Source organism: Phyllostomus hastatus, unplaced genomic scaffold (assembly GCF_019186645.2).
Source record: "Phyllostomus hastatus isolate PE091 unplaced genomic scaffold, TTU_PhHast_1.1 phas_scaffold_39, whole genome shotgun sequence".
In the NCBI taxonomy this organism is placed as follows: Eukaryota; Metazoa; Chordata; class Mammalia; order Chiroptera; family Phyllostomidae; genus Phyllostomus; species Phyllostomus hastatus.
In genome coordinates this window covers 16,311,116-16,335,816 of record NW_025334028.1, presented here as the reverse complement: position 1 = coordinate 16,335,816, position 24,701 = coordinate 16,311,116, and the positions used below count along the sequence as shown (strand labels likewise).

Sequence of the window (24,701 nt, the reverse complement as noted above, 5' to 3'; positions counted from 1 at the left end):
CAAGTTGGTATTATAAAGGACCAATTAAAAACTGGATTATGCTGCTATAATGATGCACTGTATCTATAAAGGCAGGAAGAAAATGTAAGAAAGTGGTTTGCTTTATTATAAGAAAAATACTTGGTAGAAATAAAGAACACTTAAGCAACAACAGAAGAATAAATCTTCACTTCTAACAAACACAACTTTATGGAAAGCTGTTGAGGATTCTTCTAAATAAAACATCCAGAGCAGCACGTATAGTTAAAATATATATTTTATGAGGTAATTTACACAACAATACACAATTGCAAATAGTGAGGTAAAAGACCTCAAAGAAGAAAAGCTATAAAATTACAATGTAGAGGTCTATAAACATCTGAATTTCAATGCATTCATCATATTAGAGACCTGTTACTTTAACAGTGTGGTATGGACTGAGATAAGGAAAAGGCTTATGAATATAGAGTAAAATAATTACAGTAAAAAATAAGCTACATAATTTGTATCTTCACTAATAATACATTAAAATATTTTAAGAAATAAATTCCCTCTTTTATGAAAATATTTTAAAAAGCTGTATCTTCTTTCTTTTTCTTCTTAATATAATTAAAACCCTAATTTATAGGTAGAAGGCAACAGCATAATTAATGTCTTTTTATGTTTTAAAACTTCTCAGCTCTCTCCAGTACATTTTTAAGATTCTGCATACAGACACTGTCCTCGATTTCTTTTGTTATCTCCTATTGTAGCTGGCCCAATGTTGGAACAGGCATTTAATTAATAAGTACTAGGCATTTAATAAGTAATAGGATAATTGATTTGATTGAGTACTCCCAAAATTTGATTCCGAATATATCCTACTTTAATTCTTCTTGATGGGGAATTCTTCAATGGAAAGAGGTAGTATAAGATGTTTAAAAGAATGCATGAAATTACCATCCATAACAGATACAGAATTCTTCATACTTTAATATTACATTGATGATGAATTTTATGATCATGCAATAAACATATTCTGATTCCAGACATTATATGCTCATCCTTAGAATGTGGCAGGCAGGGAGAAAAAGTGATTTAGGACTTGGCAGAGGATTGCTGGGGAATTGACCAAGGTAAATGTTCCAGAGTCCTGGAGGAAAGGAAGTGGTCCAGACAGCCACTGAATAGACATCCAGTCTCCCTCCTGATGTGCAAGTTGTTGGAGACACTGGTCAGCTGTCTCACTCATTCCTTCCACCCCTTCTCACACAGGGTTCAGTATGAGCTGCACACACCATTAGGATTCAAGACTGGGATTCATAGCATAACGCTAGCCTTGATGTGAGAAGGGAAGGGGAAATGAAAAATAACTAAGTGAACAAATGAATGAATGAGCAGAATTATATCTAGAGGATATTCAGGTTTGTTTAATTGGCCCCCAAAGCCACCAACTCTCAAGTTCAGCAAATAATTCAGAAAATAGATTGGAGTTGGAGCTACCAACATTGGTCCAGAAAAACACAGGCTGATGAGGCATCTGTACTGAAATCCTGTGCTAGGAAAGTTGCAGAAGCCAGTTTAAGCATTTTGGAATTAGCAGATTATCACAGTAAAAATATTTTATTAAAGCAGAGAGCGATATAAATTATGAGACTAAGCTCTGGAATAAGCCATCAGATACTGTGACTGCATAAATCATTCTTTTACATTTATATCCTCTTTGAACCAGGTTTCTCAGATGTAGCCAATATCACCAGAAATATTCACAAAGAATGGTGATGTGTTTTGGAGAAGTGTTTTTTTCTAGTTAGAATTCCTCATAATCTTTTTGGTTAAATCACTCTCCTGTTATCCCCTTTACACACATGATATGAATATTCGTGTCTTTTACACATAATTATAGAGAAATGAGACTGATTTTTAAAAATCATAAAATAAAAGTCTGTTGTAATACTTAAAGCAATTTTATTTTGGAAGACATAATAGGCAAATACAACTGAGAATGTCACTGCATTAAAAGCGAGGTATATATTTTTACAAACTTTGGGGGAGCCATCAACATTCACGTTGCAGTATGCAAAGGAGTACATCAACGGTGGACCAGGCTAAAACTTGGAACTGCTTTTTATACTGAGAACAACTTTTGTAACTACCTTGTTTATAACGGTTGGTGATATAAGAGAAAGAATAATAATTATGATAGTTACTCCCATTTCTTTCAAATGGAATTGTTTGTGATTCTACAATATAATTTTGCCCTTACACTGTTCTCACTATGTATTTCATTGTTAGTTGTTTTTAATAACAGCAAACATTTCAAATTGTTTTAAATGAATCTTGCTGTACAATAACAACATACAGTGTTTTACATCTTTGCAGATACACATGATGCATGAAACAATTACGCACGGATTCCTGCTTCTGCACTCTCCTCACCAACCCTGACATTTTTTCTTGTAAATTCCCACCTTTCATTGCCCATAGAGCTGTGAGTCCCAGCTAAGAGCTGACAATACATGTAATTCCTATTGTTTTCAGTTGAGGAAGCAGTGTCTCTCACACCACAAATTTGTGCATCTATGTTACATCTAGTACATAGACATCACAAGAGAGGAGTGAGGAGAGAAATTCAGCAAAAGCTGCTTTGGTCCAGGTCAATGGAATTAGCATAAAGAGCCTTGCTGGATTATGGTGATAGCAATACAGGTTTGTCCATTTTTGTTTTTGTTTTTTCTTTTTGGGGGACATAGGAAAATTGCAGTGAACACCTGAATGAGGTAGCAAAGACAAGGACAGGTATTATAAATACTTTTAATTTATTTTGAAGTCATTCACACAAAAACATTAGGAGGCAATTTCAGCAATATGAGTCCTTCTCTAAAGAGAAACTTATATGGTGAGTATTTCTATAATTGTGTAAAGTTCTAAATCTGGAAATGTGTTCTAAGGAGTTGTGAAACGTCTCAACCACAGAAATAAAACTGACCTTAAAAATACATCATTTATGTTCTGACTTCTTATTTATATATGAGGAAAACCAAGATGAAAGAACAAGAGTGATTTATACAATGCAAATTGTATTGATCAACCAGATGAGAATTTTTCTACTACTCCATGAGATCAAAAAGCTATTAACATAAATAGTATCAAAACATAAATATGATATATTTTTCATTCCCCACATTATTTAATGCAGTCTTAGAATACACTGTGAGCTCTCCCCACATATATGGCTAGCAGATACAGCAAGGAAAATATTGGAAAAGCAGTATGAAAGTCTCAGTTTAGTTCTTTCTCTGATCCACACTTGCACTGTGTAGAAAATTTACTTAATGGCTCTGGTCTCAATTACTTCATGTATATATCAAAAACATTCAACTAGGAATATGTAATTTTCCACTTCCATATTCTCTAGGTTTTCAAAAATATGCCATGTTTTTTTTTTTTTTACATATCACCTTAAAGGAGAAGCTTCATCTCAGCTAGAAAGTAGCTTACAAAAAAAAAGTCCTGAGCTAAAATATAAAAATTATTTGCCCATCCCACAACTCAACAGACAAAAAAATGTACAATGGCTTTTAAAAATCTAATCAAAATATAGGAAAATAATTATGAAAACTGGTGGCTTATTTCAAGATAACTTTTGTGTGAAAAGGAATTCTTTTCTACCATTCAGTTCTAAAACAATGGAGATTAATGTTACAGGACACTGATCAAATATATTCACTGGTCTCCAAAGAAAGGAACACTGACCCTGAATTATAACCAAATTATCATCTTCTAAAGATTCACCTTAAAAATAATTATTTATGAATTATTTAATTCCATTATTACTATGCACAAATTTACTATAACCACAGCTATAAAAGAGCTTTTTATTAGTTCCATTACTCTTTGTCACAGTGTATCACAGTGGGTTAAATAAGTTGTTTATTTATCTATAAATCCCTCTATTAAGAGTTGGTAGTAGATAAACAAGGTAAAAATTTAAATTACTAGAAAAATGATGCTAATGTGTCTGGTGGAAGGAAGTGCTAAAAATAAAGTAAATGGAGAATTTTAGGTTTTTAGATCTTATTTCTCTATCTGATGGTCAATCCTTTTATCATTTGTTATTATCACCAAATATCTATATGCTTGTTGATGCTATGTATTCAGTATCAGACTTTCAAACTCAAATAAACAAAAAACAAAAAGAGAGGAAGAGAGAGGACTGAAAACCATGAAGTTATTACAAATTTATATAGACTAATAATGTGCAATCAGTGATATTTTGTCCTTCTTTAGAATGTGAAAAATAAACAAACTGTTAAAACCTCTGTACTATAGATTTTAGTGGTATTACAGCAATGATATGATCACAGAAAACTGGCAATCTTTGATCACACAATTGTGTTTTCTTTCTAAATTACTTCCTCAAAACATTTAGGAAATATTTCTTAATTCTTTCATCTTCTCTTTCACGTGAATATTTCCCCTTACTTGTTCAAACAAATTACTTGCAGAAAGAACTCTAGAGAAAATTATTTTTACTTCTAAAATTAGCAGAGATCTTTCTGGATATGGAATGTGGAAACAAACTAGCTCCAGAGCTTTGTTACTTAGAATAGAGCATCAAAATAACTGGTCCAGAGCATCCAGTTAGTATCAGAAACCATCAAGCAAACTGCAAGCTTGTTCTTCTTTCTTGACAAATATCTAATGGTCTCTATTTCAGAAAATTAAAACTTATTTTCTCTCTCAATTTTCCTTCAATTCCACAAATTCTTTCCTTTCACAATAGTTCTTTGGAGGGAGCTATCTGTTCACAAAATTTAGCTGGCGGTACAATGGTGACACAATGCAATATGTAAACGGACAGTGCTATTTTTAAGAATTGTCTTCGCTTTTCAAATTATAGTCTCTAAAAAAGTTGTGAGGTACACATTTATTCAGACTTTGTAATTACTTTCTATCCATTGTGTTGTCTTCATATCTTCATTTCTACACACTTGTAGTCCAAGTTGAGTTTTTAAAAGGCATGGACATTTTAGCATGTCTTTGCAGTTAATTTATTAAAAAAATAATAAATTGTTAATCAGAAGACTGTCACAAAAAAATAAATAGGTCCTCATTTTCTACTTCTCTCATCCTGGTCTTTAAAATTAAGAATTGAGAGAGAAATGCCATAGAGATATCTTTGAAATAAATAATATATTCTTCCTAGTATATAATTTTTTACATTATTTTCCTTAAATTCAGCTTTATTATTTTGCAGATTGCTTCATGAATTCTAATATTAATTTAGATAGTTTTTAAATGATTCTATGGGAAAATCTATCAACATATTCCTTATTTAAAGCCCCCAGTTCCCAGAATACTTCTGATTTTAAAATGTAAATAACTGGATGTTTACATTAACCTATCTTTTTAAATTGATTTTTACTAATTGAAAATTTAAATTCCATATTATTATAAACAACTTATGTGAAAAAACAGTAGTTAAATCTCTTCTGTTCATTAAAATAATACTTTTTCACTCAATCCAATTAATGAGAAGGAAAATCCATTAGACCACTAATCATTCCATTCATTCTGTTACTGAGGGAGTGAGCATTAGTAAGTTTCAACAGTAACCAATGCTACTACTGATGAAGACATATTCCAATAAAGTTTACTTGTATACATGCAGATACAACACTGGTGAAAAGAACATGTTTGAAGGAAGAAAAATCCCATTTATTTTCCTTACCTGTTCAATATTTGTGTTTAACAAGTTTCTTGCTAAATTTCACCACACAATGTATCTTGTCTGTCTTTTCTTCTGCCAAATAATTCTTTAAGTTTTTAATGAAGCAAATGCTTCACTTGATTAAATTAATTTTATTTTAGTATATCATAATAAAATATAAAATAGATTAGGAACAAATAGTTTCATGAACAACAAATGCTTTGCAGATCCGAAGGCCAAATATTTTATTAGCATAATACCATTAATACTAGAATTCTATTAGTCTAATATCGTTCAATCAAAACTTTCATCCACACAAATGATTATTTCAGCGTAATAAAACAATTTGCACTTGTATGACTATAACTATGAAAAATTTTAATTCAATCAAGCATACAGAGAGAATGGAGGAAAGTACTTTAATATTTGGTATATTGTAGACAATAAAAAAGGAACCGAGGCCTATGCCAGGATCCCAGCACAAGGTCTTTGTTTTGCATGAAGTATCTAAAAATTTCCCTTCCAGCAATACGTCTGTAATGAATATACCTGAAATGTCATCACAAGTGATAACATTCAAGGTGGCATGTTTTCAAAGGAGTAAAAATTCTAATAGAAAAATCCTATTTTATGGAATGTTTCATTTACATTAAAATCATAAAAGGTAGTAACATTTTTATTGCAAATATTTATGTTTCTTTAATATTACATTTCAGTTAAACCAAAAACTTTTCACACTTTGCCCTTTCAGAAGTAGAATATAGGATTAACACTTTGGAAGAGGAGCAATGCAGCAAAGATGCAAAAATATTATCTGTGATCAACGGCTTTATACACATCTAATTTTAATGCCATTCAAATGGAAACAAAAACATTCTAAAAAGTGGACTGCTGATGAACCTTACCTTCTTGAACTGCTTGAAATGGGTTGTTGCCATCAACAAATGTCACTGAAAACGTGATTTTCTCAGTCTGTAAGATCTCCTCATTCTGGTTGAGGTCGCCAACTGCTGTGCGAAACACCTCATCATCCTTTTTGGCAGATTCATCAAAAATTGCTCCTAGAAAGAAGTGAGTGTGGCCATTAAACAATAACATAAATACTCTGTCGCACCCACTGGAAATATCCCATAACAATTAATATACTTGAAAAACATAGACTTTCACTGAAAGCATTTGCTTTATTCATTATGGACACACGCTGTTCTGGAAGCAGTGTGGGAGCTAAGCAGGGATGTGGTGACTTCTTCTAAATGGATGTGATGAATACTACATCAAAGTGTTATTGCAGGGAGAACATTGGGAAGACAACTTAATAAGTACAAAAAGCTTTGAAAAGGACAAAGTGGCTAATACATTAAACACTTCTATCATGAAATCTTTAGAAATTTGTAGCTTAGAAATTTTTTTATGAATAGCAGGAGATAAAATTAGGAATCTTTCTGAAAGCTTGTTCATCAAGCATATTGGAATAAAACTTCTGTTATAATCATAACTTATTTTCCATATTTCTTTTTATTTCCTTCTTTCCTTCCCTTTTTAAATTTATTTTTTAAGATTGTATTTATTTACTTTTAGAAGGGGGAGAAAGGAGGGAGAGAAACTTCTATGCATGAGAGAAACATGGATCAGTGGCTTCTCGAACCTGCCCCAACCAGGGACCAGCCCACAACCCAGGCATCTGCCCTGACAGGGAATCAAACTGGAAAGATTTCACTTTCTCACATGACACTCAACCAAATGAGCCATGCTGCGTCAGGACTCCTTCCTTTTTTTTAAAGGCAAGAGTTTCAGTTTTATTAGGGGTAAAGTCAATAACATCTGTAAAAAATTTAAAGACATACAAATCTGTCAACAAAGGTAACTGAGAAATATTTCTTGATAAACTAACATTAAATCCTAGTTGATATTCATGGCATTTTTCATTCTTTTATAATAATGATGAGGAGGAGGAGGAGAGTTGTGACTAACTTTCCTTGTGTTTGTCAGCATTGCATTGGTTAAACTCACCAGTACTAAGAGTGCACTGATTTCAAATTCAGATTCTGCCACTTATTCAGATGAGACCTAGAGCAAGGGATTCAAAGTCTAAGCCCCACATTCAATATCTGTCTAATAATAGTGTCAATCTTTATGGGTTATTAAAGATATTAAAGCAGATTATCTGTGCAAAATGTTAAGTAAATTATGGTAACTAAAAAAACTCTGTAAATGCTAATGTCTTCTTGTTTTTCAACATTGTGGTCCAAACAGTGTTTATCATTTCCTATTAATTTTTCCATATTACAGTATCTTATTTAGTCCTGAAAATTATGATGTGAAATGTACATGTATACAACTACATATACATACAGTCATAAAATATTGTACAATGGGTGAACAATGCAGGGTACAGCTGATGTTTTGTTGAGTTGTACACTTGAAACCAGTGTGGTTTTGTTAACCATGTCATCTCAATACACTCAATTAAAAAATTTAAGATTCAGTGCAAGCAGTATATAGAAAGTCCCACTGTAAGGGACAGAGCCCTTGCTTCCTTGATTTCAATATCCTTGCTCTAAATCACGAAGGGATACTACTGCTTTCCAGATGGTATACAGATAAGTAATAAAAGATTTTTATGAGGATCCTGTTACAAATCTGGGAAATTCTTTCTTCTTTGGCCATAAATGCTTTACTTGTATTCATTCTGACTACTAAGCAGGCACACATTTTCACACTGTTCACTTTATAATTATAAATATTTATCTCAATGCACTTTTTGGAAAGTCACATATATTTTATTATTTTTAAATATATTTTATTAATTATGCCATTACAGTTGTCCCATTCCCCCCTTCATTCCTCTTCTCCCTGCATACCCTCTCCCACCCACCTTCCCCCCTTTAGTTCATGTCCATGTGTCATAAGTTCTTTAGCTTCTACATTTCTCATACTATTCTTGCCCTCCTCATGTCTATACCTACCATCTATGCTACTTATTCTCTGTACCTTTTCCCCCCTCTCCTCCTCCTACCCACCTGTTGCTAACCCTCCCTTTGATCTTCATTTCTGAGGTTCTGTTCCTGTTCTAGTTGTTTGCTTAGTTTCTTTTGGTTTTGCTTTAGGTGTGGTTGTTAATAATTGTGAGTTTGTTGTCATTTTACTATACATGTTTTTTTATCTTCTTTTTCTTAGATAAGTCCCTTTTGCCTTTTCGAATAAACCCAATGAATTCCCTCCTGGCAAAAAAGGACACATACCTCAGGGTCAATTACATAACAAGGGAGTGGCTATATATACACATAACTACATACATGTCCATATACACGTTATCTACATTTCTTGACAATAATGCTCATAGTAGTTTGTACATATAAAATAAGATTGTCATTTTATATAAAATGTCTTTACACATATAAGTACACTCATGCAGGAAGAGATCTACACAAACTATATATGCATACACAGATAAAGCAAACATGCATCTACCACCTGTGTTGACTGTATACAAACAACTGTGACTGAAGTTCCAAGCCTTCTAGTAACAGACAGATCAGAATATCAAACATATACTATCATTAGAGTTAAGACCTTTAACACCTGATAAAGCAAGAGTGAAAATGATATTCATTTCCGACTAGTGTGGCAGCCTTCTTTTGACCTCTTTATGGTAAAGTGGCCTCATCTCGAGAGGGCGAGGACTAATTTTTTCTACAGGAGGCAGAATGTCCCTGTGAACTTGACTTTCTCCTATCATTACTCTTCTAAGTTTGCTGGATTGTGCCGACTCCTTTGACCTGCCTCTTTCACCCCTTACTTTTTGTTTCTTATCTAATTTGAATACCTGCCCAAGACTAAGAGCATGAGAAAAGGATGAAGAATTTTTAAAACTGAAATAAAGTATGTACTTCCCAATTATATTATGTAGGTATTAACCAGAATATTAACATTTTGATACAATCAAATGTACATAACAGACATTAAATTTTTACCTATCTTATAAATGAACCACATCAAAATCTACTTTAGAAATTAAGATTTTGGTAAAATACTTAGGCAAAAAACATTAGATTTATCTTACTAATTTTAAGCCACCTTCATGAAGACTTAATTTGTGATCATTCTTATCAGATGTAGATTAATCATTGCATTGAAATATAATATTATCATATTCAGATATACAAATTTCTTTAGCAGTTTGTAGAAAGTGTGATATAAGTGTAAAATGAGTTCACTCTAAACCAAATAATCTAAATGTCCATTCACAAGATGTTATCTATGTTTATACAGAGATCTTTCAGTTGTCATAGCTTCTAAATGTGTCTTTTAAAAGACTTTCTAATCATCCTTGTTAAATGGAGGGTTGATGTTATTATTGACTTCTAGTAAATAATGGTAATACATTTTTAATGGAAACATTTTACTATTACCTGACAGAACACTTAAAATTGCCTTAAACCTGGCTTAATAAATGGCTGGAGCTTGCAGAAATGATAGCAAATGAGTCAATTCTGTGCTGATTTAAGATACAATGAAAGGAAATGCACAATAGAAGCACTTGATCTTTCTGCAAACAGCAAGGCCATGTGCAGAATAAAGTCCATCTTACTTCACATAGCATAACCAAAGAGTAGGCAATCCTAGCTAACCTTTCTAATTCAGTTATTTGTTTACTTCTTTCTTCAGCTATAAAAATCTCATCTTAAATTTGGCTCTGTACCAAAAGCGTATAAGCAGCAGTTTGTATTAAACACAAGTACTCTGAAAACAACCCAGTAAGTTATGTCTATACACTATTCACATTTCTCATTGGTCAAACTGGAGGGAAGAACTAAACAACAAGACGAAAACCAGATCATCTCCTAAGTACTCCTATTATACCAATTTGTAAATAGTCATTTCATTATTAAGGGATGATGATGTTTATTTAATGGGAGGGAAAGAGAAAGGTTTTACTTATCTTTACAGAAAGAGAGTTCCATGTACAGGTAGATGTGCATACACGTCTTTAAATACTAACTACATCATGTGTACTTGTATATTTTAGAAAGGAAATATAATTTATAGTAATATTAAAATGTGGTGATGTCTTAATTGTTTTATTGTTGTGAAGGTTCATGTTCATGCATCAATGTTTTATACCATGAAAATATTTAACCCAAATTCAAATTTGAAAATGTATTTGCAAAATAAAACTTTTCAAAGAAATTACTAACCCAACCAACTCAGTAACTTCCAAAGCCATTCTAAGCTTTTCCATCTCCGGGTCTTTTCTCGTGATGTCTCCTTACCATGGATGTGCTCCATGCCTCCGAACAAAATATAATTCCCTGAACCATGGGAACTGTTTTTGTGCTTCAAGTGCCTATAAAGGATCCTGAATGTATTAGCTACTCAAGAAATAGTAACTGATTAAACTTTCCTTGTATACAGTTAGGCATAATTTTATAAAATAGAATAAATTCAAACACATGACTAAAATGTAATTTGGCACTATATCTACATTAAAATGAAAGCAGACTTACAAACGTACTTGCCTGTGAATTTATCATCACAGGCATTATCATGACTCCAGAAGACCCAAATTATTCAGCAAAATATTAATCATACATTTATATTTTTAGTTTGAAAGTTTAAATTCTATTTGTCTTACACATACAAGAAAAGGAAACCCTGTTTAGCTGGTAAGATAGGGAAGGAAAGAAAATGTCTTCATTGAACACAGAATTTCCTCTAAAAATATTGAGAAAGATTTTCATGTATGTCTTGAAAAAATTTTTCTACATACGGGGTTGGTAGAAAGATCTATATCACTCATTTATATAAGTAAGAAATCAAAGAACATTTAAAATGAGTGATTCTAAATATTAAAAACAAGCAAGTATCATCACATCTACATTACTCTGGCATGATCAATTTAGAATTAAAATATTATCAATTCAAATGACATATATGAAACATGCCCCCCTAAAAGTGTGGTCAATATTCAGAGTTGCAAATAAAATCAAAGACAGTTCATCGTTTTTTAGTCACAGAGTTCAAACTTTACTCATTTAGTTTTGCCATATATACGTAAAAAGTCCTTAAAAAATAAACTTTTCAAAGGTGCTATCTACAGTGAATCTGTACTTTTTCTGAAGCAGCACGGTTTACTCTCTGGGCTTGTCTTTGTGCCTTTATCATCTTCTCTCTTCCTCTCTCCCATTCCATGCATATGAATGCCTACACCCATCTACCCATTCATCAAACCAACTGCCCCTAACATGGAGATAATCAGTAAAGCCAAGCCTCTTTATTTTTAACAAATGGTTTGTTGATAGGAAATTAAAATCTATTATATGTTAGTTAAATCTATCCATAGCAGAATTAACATGATAATGATAATTATAATCTTATTAAAACGATAATGGGAACAGGCAATTTTCAACTTTACAATCTCATAGCTGAAAGAAATTTTAAATAATGTACACATAATCTCATATTTCAGAAAATATAAGAACAGATTTTTAAGTGATTTGACTAAAATTACATAGCCAAAAGTTAAAAGGGGTGGAGTAAAAATTTAGGTTTTCTGGATTCAAGTTTGGTGCTATTTTTTCCAGACTAAGCTTTTTCCCAAGTATTTACTTTATGGAGAAAATATATGTAACATTATATCATATATATGTGTGTGTATGTATATATATATATTAGATACATAATACATTATGGCACCCATGTATTATGTACATATACATGTACACAATCACACTCAAATATAGAGTTACCCTCGGTATCCATGCAGGGCTTCCTTTAGAACCCATCATGTATTATCAATATCCATAGATGCTAAAGCCTCTATACAAAATGGCATACATAGTCTTTGCCTAAAACCTACAGACTAATTCTGTCCAGAAAAAGTCTATCCATTGTTACTATAACTAGAACAGTTTGCCCAACATTGATGTAACCTGGCATCCTAGGAGAATGGACTGCAATGCGCATGGCATGAACAATGACAACTTGGGTAGTGGTCAGTGGAGGTGGTAGACACCGTTCAGTGAGCATGTGTACAGTGCAGCCTTCACCTTCAAAATGACTGAGTGAACAAAGCAACCAATCTGCATCAAATTCTGTGTTAAGCTTGAACATTCCTCAAGGGAAACTATTCAAATGATTCAGAAGGCCACAGCTATGGGCCACTGGTGATCGGCAGCTTCATCATGACAATGTACCCACTCATGTATCACATCTCATGCAGAGTTTTTTGGTGAAACAACAAATCACCCAGACGACTCAGCCCCACTACAGCCCAGATTTGGCACTCTGAAACTTCTGGCTTTTCCCAAAACTAAAATCATAAAACTTTTAAAGCATAGAGGCTTAAACCCATCGATGAGATTCAGGAAAATACAGTGGAACAGCTGATGGTGATTGGGAGAACTGTGTGAGGTCCCAAGGGGCCTACTTTGAAAGGGACTGAGGCTTCATTGTCCTACGTACAATATTTCCTATATCTTATTTTTTGAAAGATTTTTTATCTATTTATCTTTAGAGAGGGGAAGGGAGGTAGAAAGAGAGGGAGATAAACATCAATGTGTGGTTGCCTCTCGCACCCCCAATTGGGGACCTGGCCCACAACCCAGGCATGTGCCTGACTGGGAATTGAACCAGTGGCCCTTTGGTTCTCAGGCCAGCACTCAATCCACTGAGCCACACCAGCCAGGGCTAATATATTCTTATCTTTTTCAACAAATGTCTCTGTTTTTCATATTACATGGCTGGATACCCTCTGGACAGACCTTCTGCATCTCCCCATATACTTTAAATAAGCTCTAGATTACATATCATACTCAGGACAAGGTAAATAGTTGCAATTAGTTGTTACACAGTATTGCTTAAGGAACACTGACAAGAAAACAAAGTGTCTGTAAATGTTCAGTACAGATGCAATTATTGGAGGTCTAACTACACAGCACATGTCAGCAACACCACATTTTTAAAAATATTTTAATCTGCATTTGGTTGAATCCATGGATCTAGAAACTGCGGGTATGGGGGCTGACTGCATATTTAATAATTAGCACTGGCTCTGGAGATTAGCATATTAAATTCATTTAGCAGAAGCCATGAAGTATTTTTAAAAGATGAATCACAATAAAAACCTGAAAGTTAGACTTTTTTACTTAAAGTTTATTCCCTTTGGCCTTGGGGAGTTCAACAATTTAGCTTAGGTTGTTAAAATACAGAAAAAAAAAAGAACCACCACTGTTATGGGACAATTTATAGGTCACGGTAGGATTGACAGTTCTGCAGACCTATTCAGAATCATCATATATCCTCGCCATTTTAGAGGCTACTCTTCACAAGCAGGCTACTGTATTTAATTCGAATGGTGCATCATGAATACATATTAGTCGCACCATGCTTAGATATCCAAATCAAAAGATCTATAACTTTTTTCATATCTAACTCATAGTAGATACGAAAAAAGTATCTCCAACTACTCCAATTTTCACTGCTATTGGAGGAAACTCCAATAGCAGTGAAAATTGTGCACACATTTCAAAAGGAAGAGAAATAATCAAAGACATTATAAATACAGTAAAAATCAGATTTCTCCTTTATTTCACCTTCCACTTTTATTGCTCTCAGTTCACCGAAAAAGAAATAGGTTGAGTATGTCCAATACTAACAGACAACAGGATAATTAGAAAAATTATAACCAAGTGAAGTAAGTATTCCATTTGGCAGTTTTACTTCAGCATAAAAGCTAGCTGCTATTTCAGTAGGATATTACCACAATGAAGGTATTGTGTGTGTGTGTATGTATGTGTGTTTACCCATATGTATGTATAAGCATATATATAAAATATATATATCATCTCTCCAGATGATATTAATTACATTGAGATATCCTCCATGAATTAATTGTATTAGAAATTTGTCAGCAATCCCTTCTCATTCAAGAGAATTTTTTTCTAATATGGTGTACTCTAATATCTTCATAGCCAGAAACTAGGGTTTTTAGAGCTCTTTTTTCCTTCCATCAAGGGGTATATTTCCCTCAGTTCACCTTATCTAACTGTTCACAAGCACTCTGATTAAGGAAGTAAACCAATATGATAACTTTAATTGATGGAAAGGAAATGCTGGAAGTATGCCAAATTCATGACAATTAGCAAATATACTGAATCAGAGGCAAATGCACTCTGTTGTGCTTCTCTCAAGTTTACAATAATTCAAATAACAACAGTAAAAGTAATGAACATTTATTGGTAATAAGCACTGCACTAAGTTGTTCACTGGCATTACATCATTTATTTTTTATGAAATCCTTTGACAGAAATAAGGCTTAGATTAAGTAAATTTCCTGAAACCCAAAGCAACTGACGACTACAACAGAATTCACAGTTCTCAGTTCCAAAGTGGACTTCCTTAAAACAACAGCAACAACAACACTAGGAGCTTAACATCCAGCAATATATCCACTGAAATTTCAGAATTTGGCATTATCAAGTGATGTGCATATTTTAATTTTTATAATTATCAAGACAAAATATTTTGAGTTAAAATTCTCAAAAACAAATATATCACATAGTTACAAATTTCTAAATGTTAATTTAAATGATATTTTTGGCAGTTACTTGAGAATAATGTTAATGTGAGTTTTAAAATCTTACCCACTTTGGCATATTTTTAAATACAGGATTCAGAACAAATCTCTAGCCTTTCACTTTTATGGAGTTAGAATTTGTTTTCACTTTAGTGACTAATAAACCTAACATAATGACAATGCCAGAGTCATTGACTTCCTATTTTAAACACTTCAAATAATTTATGTGGGTTTGTAAATTCAAATTACCGCCAGGTACAGAAGCTAACTGACTCATTATCTCCAATGTCTAATGCTTACTTAGCTTTTTATTCTCTAAGCACACTACAATATTGACTTCCATTTCCTCCACAGTAATTATCTAGTTTACAGACAAGCATCATTCTTGTTTTATAGATAGATAGTCAGTTTAAAGAGAATACTGCCAAGACCACAGAGGGAATTATTTATAATATAGTGTAGATAGATGTAACTGGAAGGAGATAAAAGTTTACACAGATCACCAAAATGATTACACAAAAATACTTGAAGGTATATTGTGACATGGAAAATATGTTCATATTGCCAATATTTTTAAATTTTCATTTTTCTTCAATGTATTATGGTAAAGTGACTTAAAATGAGTCATGAAATTATAATACATGAAATAAGCTACAGCAAGTCCCAATAAGATAAATCCTACATGAATTCACTTATATGAAGTACTCAGAATAGTCAAAATCCAGGGAAAAGTAGAATGGTGGTTGTCCTGGGGCAAAGGGAAGAAGAGAATGAAAATTATATTAAGTTTTAGTTTTACAAGTTAAAAAAAGTTTGGATGTGGATGTTGGAAATACTAGGACAATGTTATGAGTGTCTCTAATGCCACCAAACTATACAATTAATAGTTGTTGAAATGGTAAATTTTGTGTTATGTGTATTTCACCTCTATAAAAAATAGAAAAGCAGTGCACTAACTCTTTGAATGCTTTCTGTATTTTTGTATTGAATCTGCGAAGTAATCTAGAGCTCCATGCCCTGTGTTTCAGCCCCATTTTCTGTATCGCACATTGGGCTACAACAGTGTCCCATTAGTCCAAAGTTAAATGCCATGAAAAGAACAGAAAGAAAGGGTTTGTAAAAAGAGCCTTTTGAAACACTACACAGCAAGTAAAAATCTCCCCAAATTGAAATGATGCACTTTAAAAAATACGTGAGAAAGTAGCTTTTCGAAAAGTGTGTTCATTGAAAAGACTTGCCCGTAATTTTAGAAATAGATTTTTCCTCCTTTTGTTTTTTAATTCTATTTTTCAGTTAAAGTTTACATTCAGTATTATTTTGTATTAGTTTTAGGTGTACAACATAGTAGTTAGATAATAATACACTTTACAAAGTGTTTCTTACAATATTTTCAGTATGCACCTGGCACCATACAGAGATGTTACAGTATTATTGATGAGATTTCCTATGCTGTACTTTACATCCCTGTGAACATTTTGTAACTACCAGTTTATACTTCTTATTCCCTCCATCTTTTTCACTCAGTCCCCAACCCTTTTCCTCTGGCAACCATCTGTCTGTTCTCTGTATCTATGAGTTTACTGCAGTTTGGTCTCGTTTTTTTGTGTTGCTGTTGTTGTTGTTGTTGTTGTTTAGATTTTACATATAAGAAAATCATATGTATTTGTCTTTTTCTGATTAATTTATTTCACTTGGTATGATACCCTCTAAGTGCATCCATACTGTCACAAATGGCAAGATTTCATTCTTTTTAAATACTACCTTCGATTATCATTTTAAAAAGTGTGAGAACTGGTATATGGTACTATAAGTAAAATCATGTCCAAGAAATAGCTATGAAAAAGAGCTATTAGATACTATGTTCTTTGAAGTGTCAAACATTTCTCACACACATAATACAGTTTAGGCTGCCTTCTACATAGTAAAAATTATTTGTATGCATAAGACAAAAATTCACTCTGCTTCTAGCAAAAGAATATATTTTACTAATTGGAGTTGATGTAATAGATCACTTAAAATTAAGCACTTCAGAACTGTAAATCATGGTCATCATTTCTAAAGAAAATGAATGCATCATATTAAATACTTCAGGTAGGAGAATGGTACCCTTCTGATGTAAACTTCAAACCTCATGGTTTTTATTAACTATGACTCATTGGTAGTTTATTTTCTTTCTTACTTATCACATTTAACAAGAAAAACTAACATTTTTATAGAAGTCTACCAAATCTTTTTTCTGACATGTCCTATTTGGTACTATTTTCTATACTGAATAGTATAGAAAAGGAACTACTTTTAGTATACTAATACTAAAAGGAACTACTAATAGTATAGAAAAGGAACTACTGAAAGGAACAGCATACAGGTGTTGCAAGCAGGCTGCCCTACAAAATATTTCATAAGCATTGAGAAAACAATGGTTCTAATAGAACTGCAACTAGAGTAGACAATAAAAGTGGAGCATGGATTTCCTCAGGAAAATAGCAAGATTTTTCAGCCTTATTGGCTCTAGGTGGTGGCAAAATGGACTCAATATATTTCATTTATCAAGATCTGTATAATAATCATAGTATTTTTGCAATCTGTAAGTCAAATATTTATGGGAAATCAACTTTTATGTACTATTTTAAGAAGTAACTTGCTAGACAGAAAGTATTATAAAACTGGTCAAAGTTGTGTAAGTTTGCCTCTGTGAATTTTATTTATGAGACCAATATCATTTGTAAACTTTGAACTTCCCATTAGGTAGCTCTTTTCATCCTCATTTTACAGAAGAGGAGACTGAAAATCTGAAGTTAGGTGAATTATCCAATCACATAGCTGGAAAGTAAAAGAGCTGGGACTTAATCTAGAAACTTCTGGATTCAAAAACCTATGGTTTTTATACTAATACTGTATCTATGTTAAAAGCTCAATTCATTCTGAAAATAAAATATTTTGCTTTTAGATTAATATGTGCTGAAAAAAAAAGACATCCAAACTGTGTCTTTAATTAATCTCTTAATGTAATTCAGTGACATGGTATATAGTATTTATCTTGTGAAGAAAAGAAAAATCATCTGAAAAGACCTCACAACTTAAATGAACTGTGGGCTGTATTGTGGAGATTACAGAGAATACACTATGTTCTTGCATTGACCTCTAGAAAAATGATGTAAAAAGTCCAATAAGAAAGTTCATTTATGGCATTTGATGTAAACCAATTAACCACAGACCCCAGGTTAAAAAAAAGTTAAGTTTGAAAAAATTTGACTGCATTGTTGATGTGTGAACATTGTAGGATGAAATATATAAAAAGAAAACATAAGTAGATTCCTAGATTTCCTCCACTATTATTTTACTTCTTAAGTCTTGAAATTAAACTGCAAATACACATTGGGCAAAAGTAGGTTTACAGTTGTGAGTACATAAAACATGGTTTATTACTGTATTATTTATTGATGATTGTATTATTTTCTATATGAACTATAAACTTACTTTTGCCCCACTCTATATTGTTTTTTAATAAAAAAGTAAATAATTTTCCCTCCATGACACAATCCCTAAAACACACTGACAAAACACATGTACTCATATTATGAATTCTTGTTCGTAGGTAAACAGATGGGTGTTTGTTAAGTGCAGTTCTATAGGTGTTACAGGGATTTTACAAAATGTTATGATTTAACTGGAAAGTAATTTAAAAATACTTTCTGATCGAGATTTTAAACAAAATATATACAATGAATACCATTCTTTGTCTGGTACAACGCTATGGGTTTTGACAAATGCATAATGACTTTGAGGCAAGCTATCTGTCCCATCCTGATTCTCACTTCTGGCATCTCTGGTTGCCCTCTGAAATGTGTGTCTCTTTGACCACGTCTCACCTTTTGTTTTTCTCCCTTTCCTTTTCTTTTGACTAATGTCTCTCACACCTCTCCACAACAACTATTGTTCTGCCAATACGGTTTTGCCAACCTCATTCTATGTGTATGGCATTCTGTGAATATTTTCAGCTCCTTTATGGAAGACTTCTAGCTTTGAATAAATCCCAGCTTTCTTTAGATGACATTGCTCAACTGAAGATATATTTTTTCACATACCAGGATGTACTACAACCAGAAATCAGGAGTTAATAATGCTCAACTCCTTAAAACAATGCAAACCATTATTCCTCCACAACAGAGTAAAATTGTCTGTTTTGAAACCTTTGTTATCTGTTTATATCACCCTGCTATCTGCCTCTTCATTGTCACTGACCACCACCTCACCAGTCCATCAATTCATTGAATAAAGTGGAACCTAGTTTAGAATCTATCTATTTATCCCAAGTCCTGCCATCATCTTGAGTGACAATGTTGATTGGTAAATGTTGATGACTTACAACATATATGTGTTGACAATTTATCTATCATACTAACAATACAGTTATTAACTTTCTTAATATCAATATCAATTACTTCTATTAAATCCATGACAAATACCACTACTCCTTGACATCACACATATATTCTATGTATGAGAAATCTTGAAATCTAGTATCTTACTCTCTTCAGACTTTCTAGAACCTGAAGACACATTCTACTACATTTGTTCTTCAGACACATGAAGACCTCCAATTCCCTAACCCCTGAGTCAGCAGAGGTTCATTTTTACTGAAAGTCATAATTGTCAGAGTAATAAGAAGTGAATCAAAGGATCTGTTTTGTGTGTTGTATATCAGATATCTATTAAATACAAGTTAAGTAAGTGACTCAATATGTTAAAATAAGGCTTAATAGAGATCTGAGTTAGAGACACACATTTGAAAGTCATCACACACCTTTGGGAATTAAAGACCTAAGACTGGACATGATCATGTAAGAAAAGTGTAAATGGAGCAAAAAAGGACACCCCACCCCCCAAAAAAACCCAGAGGTAAATCAATCATAAGTAAAATAACATAAACAATCAAGGATGCATTAGAAGGTACCATCACTGACGCAAGAAGAAAACCAGTTATGGGGATGAGGGGAATGGAGACAACTGTAATTGAACAGCAGTAAAAAAAGAAAAGCATTAACATTAAAAGAGGCAAGTAGATGAGAGTTTTTCAGATAATTAGGAATGGTGAACAATATGAACTGCTACTCAGAAAATTAGTCATATACAGATAAATATTTATGCTTGTCCTATGTTTGGTAACATGGACTTTTTTATTGTTTTAATAAAATCAATTCCAATTCAACTTGTGAGAGTGGAAGCCAGATCGACATGTGCTCAAGAGTGAATAGGAGGCTAAGTAAAAACAGAATTTCGATTTATTTCAAAAGAATTAGCTGAGCATAAAGGTCCTGTGTTTATAACTCCCTCATTAAGCTAGAAACCCCCAAAAGGCAAGGCTAATGCTTGACTTTTCATTAAATTTAATACTAGTCCTCAGTGTCTGACATACTGTCTTTTATGTAATAAATACTCAATATTTCTTTACTGCACTACAGAGGTATACTGAAACTTAGTGATATAACTCAATCAGTGACGGAGCTTTTAGAAATCTGACACATTTCCCCAGATACACTAAATCAAAATCTCTGGTGTTAGGAGCTGAAATTCATTGACACTTTCTAGCTTCTCTTATAGTTAGATTTGGCAAAAAGAATGTGAATAGAAGTAGGATATCTGTAATTTTCAGTACAAGGAAGTAAGAGCCAAGTGAGCTTCTGCATGATCTTTGTCTCCTTGTAATATCTGAATGCACATGAGACCATGCAGGACAGTGATTTTCAACTGGTGTGACATAAGAATTGCAAAGTATGCAGTACCTGACTATTTAGTCAGGAGCACTAACCTCTTTTCCTTTAGACTGTCAAATAAAAAATGACAATAGCCAACACAACAGCTGTCCAGTGTGAATACATCAAAATTATTCACAGTTCCTTATGTGTGCCAGGTCTCCAAAACATATATATTTCTGGTGTGCCACAGAGTTTTAGCAATTAGGTTATGCGTGCCATGAGATGGAAAAGGTTGGAAATCACTGCTATAGGACAATGAATCCAAATGCTGCAAGAATCCTCGATCTCTATGTGAGGAAATGTTGCTAACTACCCAAGAATATATTACCCTCAGAAAAATTACCTTTGAGAATCCTAGAAAAGCAGCATCACTAGCACCTATGAACTGGGGTGTGGACCAGCAATATAATTTTAACAAGCCCTCCAGATGACTCTAATGAATGCTAAAATTTAAGAACCATTGGCATAAAAGGATATATTTTGTTGAGGCTTATACCTATGCTATTGCCCTATAATGTCACACCTTCATACTCATCAGCTTCAGGACTTGTAAAACCCTGTACTGGTCACATTTTGACAAGGAAAAAAATGATTCATCACTCTGCACTTGCTCAGGACTCATCACACTTACTAGAACTTATATGGACCACCCACAACACTGCCCCACAAAATGCTTCATCATTTGGTTGGTCTTGGACTTGTCCCGAGTTCTGAAATGAATTAACGATGAATACCAAGGTACCACTGTATTTGCTACACAATGAACCATAAACTGTTTTACTCAGTCTGAATTCTGATTTTTAATTCCTTTAATCTTATTGATGTTCCCTGAGGCTTTATAACATCGATATTGTACATTTGGTTTTCCAAAAGAGAGCTATTATAGGAGAAGTTAAAAATCTAACCTGGAATTAAACCTGGAAAGTAATCATTATCTATTGACAGGTTTAGCATTCATTAGGATTTGCTCTGTAATTGTTTTCTCTAAGGTTTCTGCTTATATTTAAAGCAACTTGAAATTTTATTCTTCCCACTTTTACTTTGCCTCATTTTCAGCTGTATCTTCCATGGTGCTGGCTTACCATTCTTGAGATTCCTGCAGCGAACAAAGGTTCTTTTAGACTTAGAGAGGATTACCAGGTTCCTTGTCAGTGCGAGATGGCCCCTAACCTCTTTAAAAAGCCAGATTTGTATGATTAACAAGTTAATTATAAAGGTTGAACATCTGAAGAATTAGAAAATGTGGTGTTTAATGTCTCTTCCTGGTCATCATTCTGTAACATGTGTTTGTAATCTATGCAGGTCTATAGATGTGATGGGTATGCTTTTAATATGAAGAAACTTTTTTCTTCTAATTAAATTGTCCAAAAGTGTAATGTGCTTCCTCTTATAGTTAGGAAGTATTTACAGAGGCTGGTGTATATCAGAATTTTTGCATTATAAAAAAACAGGGCAAGAAACTTTAAGAGTCCCTCCAAGTCTGAAAAATTTCCTCCTCAAATTGTATTTTATACAATTTTATACTTCAAGGTTCTCATAGAAAACAAACTAGTAAAGACTCCTCATTCCCTCCAGTAAAATCAAATATACAGAAACTTTAGAAGAGTAGAGGTAGCATGTATCTGAGGAACTAACATAAAAACATTCAGAAAACTTGGAGACAAGAAGTGGCTGTGAAAGGCAGCTGGAATGTCAGAGGTTGCCAGGGGTGGCCCATCCACACATCTGTAGAAACCATCGAAGTCCCACCAGGGGCTAACAGAACCCTCTGTGATGGGCTAGTTCCTTAGGTTTCAGGTCTCAGACCCCAACACTCACCCTCTTGCTCACTAACATGCAGTTATCCTGACATCCTCGTTGTTCCCAAAATGTACAGCCCTTCTTCCCACATCAGCTGTCCTGGTTATTCTTCCTTCAGTGTAGGATGATCCCTCTCTTAGAAGAACACATGACTGGCTTTTTTTCTGCTGCTTTGGGTCTTTGCTCAGATGATTCCTTCTTAGTGAGACCTTCCTCGATCACAGTATGTGAAAGTGCAGACTGTTCCTCTACTCCCTTTCCTTTTTCCCTCATTTATTTTTATCATAATATATATCACCACCTGATAGACTGTATATATTAATTTATTGTTTATTTTCTCCCTGTCTCTACACACTGATTCCATGAAGCAAAGAATTTTGTGTGTTATATTAAAAAAGAAACTACCAGTAAAAATTCAAGTGTTTATTGAATATTAGGTAGTAGATAAAATTTATTAAATAAATAAAGTGTGATTATATGAAGGAATATTTTACAAACTATCGCACCACAATTTAATAGAGAAACAACACAAGCAAAATGTTTCAACCACACATACTAAGGTTATGAGTCAAAATTGTTTTTCAGAGATTCACACCTCTGCATTATTTGCCTTTGAGTTCACCTTTTATGCAGCCTTTATAAAGCAGTGAAAATTTCAAAAGAATGTTCTAAGAAGTTTCATGCTCTATAGTCTTATTTCCCCAATAATAACTTGCTCTATATCTGTAAATGCAATTACAAATTTTTGTCTAAATACTTAACAAATTCTTAAGGTCTTTCTTGAATTACAATACAACAAATAAAGCAGGAAAAATAATTACAGTTCAATAATGCTTGGTAAATTTTCAAATATGAATCCAAGCAAATAAAATTTTTCTGTAGAAGCTGCAAATACCAGTTTGGAAGGTTTTGTAGAGGTAGTTTAGTTAAACCCAAAAACCTATTGATTATAATCTGAAAGGGAAGACCTCCTGAATGATTCCTAATATTAAAATAGAAAAAGGCCATGCGTAAGTAAACCATGTATATGTAGTAAGAAATAGGATGTATTCTATAATTTGAAAAAATAAAATATGTGAAACTAAATTTGTCCAATAGAATTATGAAGGAATGAAAAAAAATAATCATTAGGTAGTCTGCTAATGTTAATTGAAGGCTATTTAATCCACAGCTTTTTGATGGTAAGATTTTGAGGCATTTTGTAAACAAATTAATGCCAACATATTACTTTGGTGATATGTATACAAATGAATTAGTGAACAATCAAATACAGTTGCAATCATTTTTTGACATTTGAAAGACGTAACTGTTTATGAAAAAAGACTTGCTGAAAAAGACCCTGACAAGTAACTAAATGGGAGGTCCAGGTTAATCACAATAAAATAAATTTCTAGACTGGGCAGCACTTCAGTGACAAGGATATATCATTGAACAGCTTTTTCTTTTAGATTTTATTTACTGATTTGAGGGAGAGTGGGACAGAGAGAGAGAAAAACATCACTTTTGTTGTTCAACCTATTCATGCATTCATTGCTTGATTCTTATTATGTGTCCTGACTGGGAATGAACTCACAACCTTGCTGCATCAGGACAGTGCTCTAACCCACTGACCTACCTGGCTGGGTGAACAACTTTTAATAGTGAATTCCCCCAGCCAAGTACTGCAGTAACAGTCATTCACAATTGAGCATCAGCATAAAATAAGATTGACTATACTTTGGATGAAATTGTGATATGTGCCGGCCAAAATGTATCTTTGGCACATTTATCATCATTAATTAGATTTTCTTCCAATCATTCATCTTTAGCATTAAAAAAGTATATCTACTGTTCTTAAATATATATTAAATTAGTTATTATTTAATAAAAATGTAATTTCTTTACTCATTCTATAGTA

The 24,701-nt window shown here is 33.0% G+C and overlaps 1 protein-coding gene across 1 annotated transcript in view; it reads right to left on the bottom strand.

The window, feature by feature from the left end:
* The window catches only part of GRID2 (glutamate ionotropic receptor delta type subunit 2), a 1,404,853-nt gene that overhangs the window by 1,122,949 nt on the left and 257,203 nt on the right, over positions 1 to 24,701 (bottom strand). The window contains exon 2 of the mRNA XM_045820339.1: positions 6,577 to 6,732. Coding sequence (XP_045676295.1) covers positions 6,577 to 6,732 — 156 coding nt within the window. The remainder of the gene's footprint in view (positions 1 to 6,576; positions 6,733 to 24,701) is intronic.